The sequence below is a fragment of the Gymnoscopelus braueri genome (assembly GCF_963280865.1).
Source record: "Gymnoscopelus braueri genome assembly, chromosome: 2".
Lineage (NCBI taxonomy): Eukaryota > Metazoa > Chordata > Actinopteri > Myctophiformes > Myctophidae > Gymnoscopelus > Gymnoscopelus braueri.
The window spans coordinates 6,728,529-6,738,401 of record NC_137604.1 but is presented as its reverse complement, the minus strand read 5'-3'; the positions used below and the strand labels follow the sequence as shown (position 1 = coordinate 6,738,401).

The 9,873-nt window shown below is 43.6% G+C and overlaps 1 protein-coding gene across 2 annotated transcripts; it reads left to right on the top strand.

Moving 5' to 3' along the window:
• Positions 1 to 3,836: 3,836 nt before the first annotated feature.
• Positions 3,837 to 9,838, top strand: LOC308075272 (heme-binding protein 1-like). Of its 2 annotated transcripts, XM_080415014.1 has the most exons (6): positions 3,961 to 3,998; positions 6,048 to 6,133; positions 7,049 to 7,139; positions 8,008 to 8,149; positions 8,294 to 8,474; positions 9,297 to 9,838. In XM_080415014.1, exons 2-6 carry the CDS (start codon positions 6,126 to 6,128, stop codon positions 9,532 to 9,534), a joined length of 660 nt encoding a protein of 219 aa, XP_080271140.1. In that variant the 5' UTR covers positions 3,961 to 3,998; positions 6,048 to 6,125; the 3' UTR covers positions 9,535 to 9,838. The 2 variants fall into 2 exon arrangements, with proteins under 2 accessions (XP_080271139.1, XP_080271140.1); XM_080415013.1 differs by lacking the exon at positions 7,049 to 7,139 and having other exon boundaries at positions 3,837 to 3,998.
• Positions 9,839 to 9,873: the final 35 nt, after the last annotated feature.

Sequence of the window (9,873 nt, the reverse complement as noted above, 5' to 3'; positions counted from 1 at the left end):
TAAATAAACACACAATACATTTATAGTTTTATCACATGAAATAAAACCAAAATGCATTTATAGTTTTATCAAACACTGCTTAGTTAGATGATACTAAAAGAGTTTGTATGAAATTGGACCAAAATCAAATAAAGAGTGTTTGTGTGTCATCTGTCACTAGAGACATTTACATCACTGAACACTATGGCTGTCTATGACTGCCCTCTGCTGGTGTAAAACTGTCACTTCATGAGGGCTCACTAAAACTGAGCCAGTACTGTTCCTGAAACGATATTAACTTACTTACTCTTTCTTTCTTTCTTTCTTTCTTTCTTTCTTTCTTTCTTTCTTTCTTTTCTTTCTTTCTTTCTTTCTCACTTCCTTCCTCTCATATGTTGTAGTTGGAGCAGCAGGTGGAGAGACTGAAGTGCAGCTGCAGCAGAAAGAGAAGGAACTCGTGGAGATGAACACACTGGTGAGTGAGAACAACGCACGCGCACGTGCACGCACGCACGCACGCACGCACGCACACACACACACACACACACACACACACACACACACACACACACACACACACACACACACACACACACACACACACACACACACACACGTCCCTCTCATGTGATGTCCTGTGTGTCTCCATCGGGTGTCAGTCAGGAGAACAGGTGATGATGCAGCAGAAACTGCAGAATGAATCTGAGGAGAACAAACATCTCTTCATGGAGAACTAGAATATCCTGAAGAAAACACACCAACAGGAGCAACTCATCCTGTTTGTAAACTTATACATGCACACCGATCACTCCCGCCCGTCCACAAGCACAGGTCACAGTTTTTGAAATCAGCACAAAAAAATATAAATATAACATTTTCATAGTTTTTTATGGATTATGTTTTTTATACCTTTATAAGACTCTTATTGTGAAAAGGCAACGAAGCCGATCAACCAATGACCGATCATCTGATCTATGGATACGTCATGAGAGGGAGCTCCACTGATCTCGCTCAACCCAGATTCGGCACAAACATGGGGTAAAATGCCATAATAGAGCAAACTGTTAATAAAGTATTCAAGATACAAAGAGGATAATCCAAGCTTTCTGTACAGCTGCCATGTTGGTGAGTTTAACATTGTTTAATACAATCAGATCAAACTTTTCTGTTAGGATGAATGGGCTGTCAAGGGTTGGTGATGGGTCTCATTTTGTACCATTTTCTGATGGATCTAAAGTGTACTATTTTCCATTTGTATGTGTTAATATGGTTAAAAGTGTCAGTGCCTCTCAGGCAGCCTGCAACATTGTTTTGGTCTGATGGGCTCCTTCTGGTTTGTCAACAATATTAGATAGCAGGTTAACCTCGTTGCCACACGGATTTGTTGTTATAAACATTGTGCATAAATGATACCACAACCTTGGTTGCCCAGGAAACGGAGCCAGTCGAGACACAACTGATGGCTGGCATGAGGACGAAAGGCGTTACCCACGCTATGTGTATAATACTCTGTATCTCTGTTTTAACTTCAGAAGAATATATCTGGAACCATGCTTTTCCGACGCTTGTAAGATCTCTTCTTTGGAATAAACCCAAATACTATTATAACACGTTTCCTTCCTCCGTTTATTGATGTAATTAACTCATAGGCCGCCATTATTGCATTAATGCGATCTAATAAATAGCGCGCCTGGCCGCCAAGATCGCATTAATGCGATCTATGGTCTTTATTGATCTTTATGCTCTGATCACGCTATTCTGTAATGAATCAGTCTAAGTTTCAGGTTCCACTTACTTCACCCACCACTGCATCCGGTTTCATGACTTGGGTTCCGTTTCCGGTTTTAATTCCCCCCCCCCCCCCCCCCAGTCATTTTCGACCATAATAGGGAAACAAACGGTTTTTCACACGCTATAAAAAACGATCCTATAATCTATGGTCTGGGTGACGAACAGTCATCCCTGTCGTGTATCACATCGTAATTTTCGCCGATCAGAGAATCTGAGACCATTTCACATCCGGTTCATGTGTTTGACTGTTTCAGTGGGTGTGGGGGGGGGGGGGGGGGGGAGTGTGTCAGCGAGCTGATCAATCTGGTATGTGCTGCTCTCTAGTGGTGGAACGATCAAAACGATTCAAATGTCAAGCTAGACTTTCTATATGTGAATTAAATAACAAAATGGGTTAACGAAACAAAAAAACACGAAAATCGCTGGCAAGGGCAGCTATGAACGAGGTTTTAACTCTGGCAGTCAATGAGTTAATTCTCATCTGACTGATAGATATGGACCGGTATTTACTAGGAAAAATAAAGCTATCATCAACTCTAGATGCCAGATATTAAAAATATCATCTAGAGTTGCTTGCGGCTACTGGGTCGGTCTGGGTGGTGTATGGACACAAACAGAAACAACAAACTACAAACCGTTATGTTATTTATTCAAGAAAACAATCACAAACAAACAAAGCACAATCATCTCTCTCTCTCTCTCTCTCTCTCTCTCTCTCTCTCTCTCTCTCTCTCTCACCGTTGCTCTACTCTGGAATCTAACAGAGTAAAGGACACACACACACACACGCACGCACGCACACACACCACACACCACACACCACACACACACACACACACACACACACACCTGTAGCCAACCACTGATCGGGGCCAAATTGGGCCAAACCAACTCCTTGTCTGTGGACAAAGGGGTTGTGTCAAAGAGGGACACTGGACAGTACTGGAAGGAGAGTTAAAACATCTATGACTGAAAGGAAAGTTAAAACATCTATGATTGAAAGGAAAGTTAAAATATCTAACAACACTTTAAATGGAATGTATTGTTGTGCTGGTTTATTTCTGAAGAACAGGAAGGACACAGTATTATAAATCACCCTGAATTGTTTTGGTCTGCCTGGTGGGAGGGGCCATGTTGTGTGGGAGGGGCCATGGGTATATAAAGGGTGAGCTGTTGTCTTGCAGACAGTCTGCTGCCTTGGTGAAGTTTTATTTTTTATTCATGATTAAAATCATGGTCAAAATGCGTTGTGTTATTTAGAACTTTGTTGATATAAGAATTTGGTTATTGGTTGTATAATACATAATTAATTCATGCATTTGATCGTTTGAATCATTTGTTTTTGAAGATCCAGATCTTTGATGGGTTTCCTTTGTTTCTGCTACTTTATACTTGACACTTGGGGGGGGAGGGGGGGGATGTTAAACTCTCTGCCAAGCTGTGTGCCTTGTTGCCATCCTTTGGTTATGTCGTAGTTTAGGTCGTAATGAGAGATTACTACTCTCACCTGAGGTAGCGGTGACAAAGCCCAATAAAAAAAATAACTAACAACCAATATTTACAAGACACTTAACATAAAAATATAAAACATAAAAACAAAGTAGCTTATAATAAGCAGACATGACAACACTGTTGAGCACAGAGACTGAAGCAGGTTCTAGTCAACTTTTAAAGTTATTTGTTCTGCTTACAAGCACCTCAGTAAAGTACAGCAGAAAACTGAAAGTGTATCTTTAGCTGTGACCAGACCTGTCGTTTTCTAGGAGTTTGTTCCAGCTATGGGTGCATCCACACATGAGATGCAAGTTGACCCTCGAAAGTCGGAAGTCCCATCCACTCCCATGTTATGGGAAAAAACGGAAAGACTGTTCCGATGCGCGTCTGAAACGCATTTCCGGGTTCCGGTCTTCGTTCAGTAACGGCCAGAAATGGCCGGAACCGGAACAAGGTCTTGGGCCACTGGCGTCAACTTGCATCTCGTGTGTGGATGCACCCCATGTGGAGCAGAAAAACAGATTGTATTTCCTGTGTGTTAATGTAGGCTACTTCCTGTGTGTAAAAGGTCAACATGGCTCTCATTTCCCTGGAAGACCTGGACGGATTGGATGAGGATGATGACATCACTGACGACATCGCAGACCCTCAGCCAATGAACGAGGAGCAAAACGACAGACTGTTACGTCATTGGCAGGCGGTTGGCAGCACTCACCATGTGACTGTACCACCTGGTGAGTAGAATAAGGATGATGATAATAATAATGATGATGATCAGTGGTGGGTAAAGTACTCACATTTCTTACTTAAGTAAAAGTATAAATACTGCAATGTAGAAATACTCTGTTACAATACATATTTTATTTATTGTGAAATTGTCCTCCATCGTACACTAAGATTAATTAGCTTTTGTTGAGCTGCAAATTCAGTCCCGCTTAAACCCTCTATACTTGATAAAACTGACCTGTAAAGAGTGCATTTGGTACGCTCTTATTTCACTCTATTTCACCAAAAACAGCAGATTTACAAGCTCACAACGCGTTGTGAGCTTGTAGATCGGCTACGTTTGGCGAACGTTCCCCCCAGAATAAGGATGCTGGGGGTTTCAAGTGGTTTAACAAAGTGGCATTTTAAGTTTTACTCATATTTTGATTATCGTGATAATATCTTTAATGGCAATTATTTTTGCCACAATCGTGACATGTCATTTTCATATCGTCCCATTCCTAGATATGTATATATATTAGGGGTGTGCCGATATATTGTCCCGCGATATATCACGATACGTTTTCGTGACGATATGTATCGGTTTGCCGTTTTTTTTTTTTCTTCAGCATTCCCCCCCCCCCCCCCCCCATATATTTGCATAATAAAAAAGTGCCATATATCGTATCTGTTAAACTGATAATCGTCTGGTTGTTTAGAACCGGACTCAAGAGCCCCTGTGAGGCCTAGCTGGGTTGTACGGCCAGCTAGTCGTCCTGATACTCTAGAGAGAGTTAAGATGATCTTCGAGTGTCGCTGAGGACACTGGTTGTCAGTTGAGCTAATCCTGCTTGGATCGATGCTGGCTACTCTGGAAGGGTTAGGGCTGAGTCTAGTGCCGATGAGGAGAGTGAGTTTTCAACCATGACATCCAGCGTGTTTTAACCTGCTGTGGGTAGCCCCTGACATCACTGCGGTGATGTCAGATAGTGTCAGACATCTCCTCATATGGAGCTGCCTATGTCAGTTATGCCCAAATATGGGACCAGGACGTCAGTCCTGGACGTGACGGTTATCTCCGTATATGGAGTTTCTGGGAAGGGTTCACTGATGTCAGACTCCGTATCTATGACACATCTTGGGTCTCTATGACGACTTCGTAGGTCGATCGTCTCCATTTATGGGGATCTCCATATATAGGCCAGTGCTGGCAAGTATGCCCTGAACGTTCGCAACAGTATCAGTATTGTGAGCCCAATATCGTGTATCGTATCGTGAAATGAGTGTATCGGCACACCCCTAATATATATCGTTGCTGTCGGGCAGAAACCTCACATCTCCAAATGTTAATCTACTTGGGGGCGGCAGTGGCTCAGGGGTAGAGTGGCCGGGTAGAGTGGCCGGGTAGAGTGGACTGGAAACCGCAAGGTTCCCAGTTCGATCCCGGGCTGGGGGGCTCCCCCAGAGTTAGTGTCTAAGTGTCCTTGAGCAAGACGCTGAACCCCTAATTGCTCGCGATGAGCAGGTTGGTGCCTTGCATGGTTTCCTCCACCATCTGTGTGTGAATGGGTGAATGTAATGCACAATCTATGTGAAGCGCTTTGGATAAAAGCACTATATAAATGCACCATTTTCCATTTAGATCATACTACAGTGTCACACAAAAGCATCAAAAGTAGCAGATCCGCAAGAGACACTTTTGGAGCATGTAGATCTGCTACTTTTGCAATTTATTTATTATTGAATCCTGAGAAGTAACAGTTTTGGACATATGAGGTTTCCACCCGACGATATACAGGTTATTGGAACCCTTGTAGTCTTATGTGATTTTGAATGTAAAGTACTTCTAAACTTCTCCCAATGCTTAGCCTGCTGGCTGATTGATTTATTGGGGATCACTGTTATATAGATATAAATGTCATTATAAACCTTAAATATGCGTTTGATGTTTCAGAGATTATGTTATGTAAATGTAAACATGTAAATATTTCATTCATACACTATTATTAGTAGTAGTAGTATTATTATTATATTACAGAAATAACTGGACCCATTCATTTATTATTATTATATTACAGAAATGACTGGACCCATTCAGGAGATGACCAGTAGAAACCAGCAGAGGGAGCTCATTCCCTTCAGTCCCATTTCTACACATGAGAGGGTACTTTAACACTTTAGTAACTAATCCTATTACAATTCAATACTCCTGTCCCATTTCTACACATGAGAAGGTACTTTTATTATATTTTATAGATTTCAGGCCGCTATCCAGTCCTATACTGTGCTGAACAGAGTAATGGTCAGTGAGTTATGGCCATGTGTAGAGTTAAACACTGCTGTAACATTACTGTAGCGCCCCCTATGTGTTTAATTTAGTATTGTTGGTGTGACTATTGCCATGGCAGACCCCTGAACAGCATTTGTGCCAAGTTTGTTGCGGATCGGAGAAACAGTGCACCTCGCAGGTCTGGATGTTACGTTTGTGAAGTCCATCCATTTGTCAATTTAATATAGGATACAATACTGTAACGGCCGAGAAATGCAGCGCCCCGAGCCGGAGTCGAACCCATGACCCACGGCTCACCAGTCCGGCCAACAACCCCCTGCGCCCCCTTTGGCAACCCCCTGCGCCAAAGAAGCTAGCTCCCTCGGTGGAGGAAGTTGTGGCGGGTTGGGGACGCTACACTCTCCCCTCAGTTCGAATCGAAGCGCGCTTCTCGGTTGACCGCACACGTCCAGTCCCTCTCGTCCCTCACGCAAGGGCACATCCCACTTCAGACACCAATGTAACGGCCGAGAAATGCAGCGCCCCGAGCCGGAGTCGAACCCATGACCCACGGCTCACTAGTCCGGCCAACAACCCCCTGCGCCAACGAAGCTAGCTCCCTCAGTGGAGGAAGTTGTGGCGGGTTGGGGACGCTACAATACAATGTAACAATAGAATAGAGGTTCTTCATCAGGGTTGCTTACAATAAATATATAACCATAACACTTTGGTGAAAACGATCTATATTAAACTGCCGATAACTACAGAACGGACGATCGCGGTTGCAATGTTTTGTTTTCCGGTGGAAAGAAGAGAGACTCGTCTCCCCACAGAGACATTGTTTGTTTACATCCGGGTTGAAAAAGAAATTCTGTGCATCGTCAAAAAGACTCAATATAAGGTCAAACCGCTGGCCGTGTCGGATGGATGAATTAATACCTGGCAATGAATGTGTTAAGGGCCTGTTTAAACTGATTGTGATGCTGTATTAACACCTTTTGCTGGCGAGCCCCTGGAACTTTTAAGGACCCCTGGGGGTCCCCGGACTACACTTTGAGAACCAGTGGTTTAGACTGTGTTTAAGTCTCTTGTTTAATTCCCCATATCCTTCTCCGTACTCTACACTGGCTCCCCGTAGCGGCTCGCATCCAGTTTAAAACCCTGGTGACTTCTTTCTGTTCTGGCCCCACAGTGGTGGAATGAACTTCCCACTGATGTCAGGACAGCATAGTCAATGCCCATCTTTCGCCACAGGCTGAAAACCCACCTCTTCAGGAAACACTACCCTTCCTCTTTGCCTGGCCTACTTGTTAACTAGTTGTACGAACGCTTGTTTTATTGTTGTATTGTTTTATTGGATCTTGTTTAGTCGATACACTTATTTGTTTTAGCTCCTGCTCATTTGATTTTGCTATTTTGTCTCATCTGTTTAAGGAAATAGGTAGCTGATATATTGCACTTTTACCTTAGCGCTAGGTATACTCTTGGTTGCTTGTTTTTGCAGAAAATGCACTTAAGACTTCTGGTGATTAGTAGTTTTTGTTCCCTACCTATGTTGAATGCACTTATTGTAAGTCGCTTTGGATAAAAGCGTCTTCTAAATGACTGTAATGTTTTTCACTGTTTATTTGTGATTTTCACTTTTGTCTTATTGTTTATGTCAATGCTTTGCTACTTCCTGCTTTATTCAGCACTTTGGTGTGTGTGTGTGTGTGTGTGTGTGTGTGTGTGTGTGTGTGTGTGTGTGTGTGTGTTTGTGCACCTGCTAGTTAGGTGAGGTGTTGTATGAAGAGCGTTTGTATCCAGCAGGTCACTGGGCTCAGGTCAGCCAATCAGAGAAGCTGTATGAGCAGAGCATCTCATTGGCCTTCATGAAGTTAATGAAATACATCTGCAAGGAGAACTCTAAAGGTTAGCCCCTCCCAATGCACCACTGAGCCCCTCCCACGACACAACTTAGCCCCTCCCACTGTGCAGCTTAGCCCCTCCCACTGCACCACTTAGCCCCTCCTTCTTCATTAAGCCTTAACATTTAATTTATGTTAATATATGCAGGTCGTTATCTGGGTATAACCATCCCCATCGTTAACAGCCTCCAGATGCATGACGGGAACTTGTTTCATAGAGACGTGATGACATCATACTTCCTCCCTGCGGAGTTCCAGATAGTCCCGCCCACTCCCACCGACCCCGACATCACCATCATCTACCGACCGCCGATCCGCGTTATTACCCGGTGAATATGAAAAAATACAAACGATGATGCAACACTCTGCTTCAACACTAACAATAATACACAATTCTGCTTCAATAGGATATCAGCATCGTTTGCCAACCGCCGATATGCGTTATTACTAGGGGTGTGCCGATATATCGTCCCGCGATATATCGTGATACGTTTTCGTGGCGATATATATCGTTTTGGCGTTTATTTTTATAATAAATTAATTTTTTTTTGGCAATGATAATACAGTATTTTTTTGCATTTGCTCCCCCCTTCCCCCGCCCCAATATATTTTCATAATAAAAAAGTGCCATACATCGTATCGTATCGATATCGTGAGCCCAATATCGTATTGTGAAATTCGGCACACCCCTAGTTATTACCTTGTACATATGGTTATTCTTAGTTGCGCTCCACTGTCATTGTAAGCTTGTAGGTTATTATTTATCTTCGGCTTTAGGGTTCAGGTCAGTAATCTCACGGCGGCCACGATGACCATGGCCCTCGTTGCCCCTCTGTTTGGCCATGTGCCCCTCGAAATATTTGATGCCCCACGGCCACAGTGGCCTTGATGCCCCGCCTGCACTGCCTCAGCTGCTTTCACCGTTTTCTCCTCAGTGCTATCTTCCCGTCAGTACGTTTTTTTTTAGGCACCCGTGTCTGTTTGAGATTCTGAATTCTTATTGGACAACATCAAGTGAAATGTTTACTCAAGTAAACTTACTCAAGTACTAGTGATACTTGTACTTAAGTATAAAGTGTCAGTACTTTTTCTACCACTGAAAGTAATATAAATGTGTGTGTGTGTGTGTGTGTGTGTGTGTGTGTGTGTAGAACTTTCTTGGGGACGACCACAGAGGAGACGGTCGGCCATCAGATCCGCCTGCTCTGGGACCTCCTGGGTTCCCATGGCGACCAGCCGCCGCAGCATCGTGATGACATCATCACCACGGGGGGTGGAGTTGGTTCCCATGTCGACGTGAGGCGCGACGGCTACATGGTGGCCGTCTACGAGAACCCTGGCGTTCCGCACAGACGCAACGAGATCTGGTTCCTACTACACGAACCCTGAAGGGCTTAAAGGAGTAGTTCACCCAAAAAAAATACTTATTCTATCAATTAAACACCCCACGAAGCCTTGAGTTCATGGATATTCTTTAGTTTTTGTCACATGATGACCGGCGGAGTCTCAAAGAGTCTCCTATACTGACCAATGACCTGGTCATCAAATCATTGGCTCAGGAATGCGACAAAAAAACTTTATTTGGGGGTAAACTACTCCTTTAACCACCTGGTTCCCAAAGGGTTAACCATATCTGGTTCCTACGACAAGGACCCTGAAGGGTTAACTCACCTTCATCCACCTTCCTCTTCCTCTGTGTAGCTGCATAACCTAACCTCACTTCTATTG

Bases quoted from the DNA above. Each gene is read 5' to 3' on its own strand.
- LOC308075272 (XM_080415013.1), top strand. From the start codon at position 3,839: ATGGCTCTCATTTCCCTGGAAGACCTGGACGGATTGGATGAGGATGAT. The intron at 8,150-8,293 runs GTTAGCCCCTCC...TAATATATGCAG, and splicing joins CTGCAAGGAGAACTCTAAAG to GTCGTTATCTGGGTATAACC. The intron at 8,475-9,296 runs GTGAATATGAAA...GTGTGTGTGTAG, and splicing joins CCGATCCGCGTTATTACCCG to AACTTTCTTGGGGACGACCA.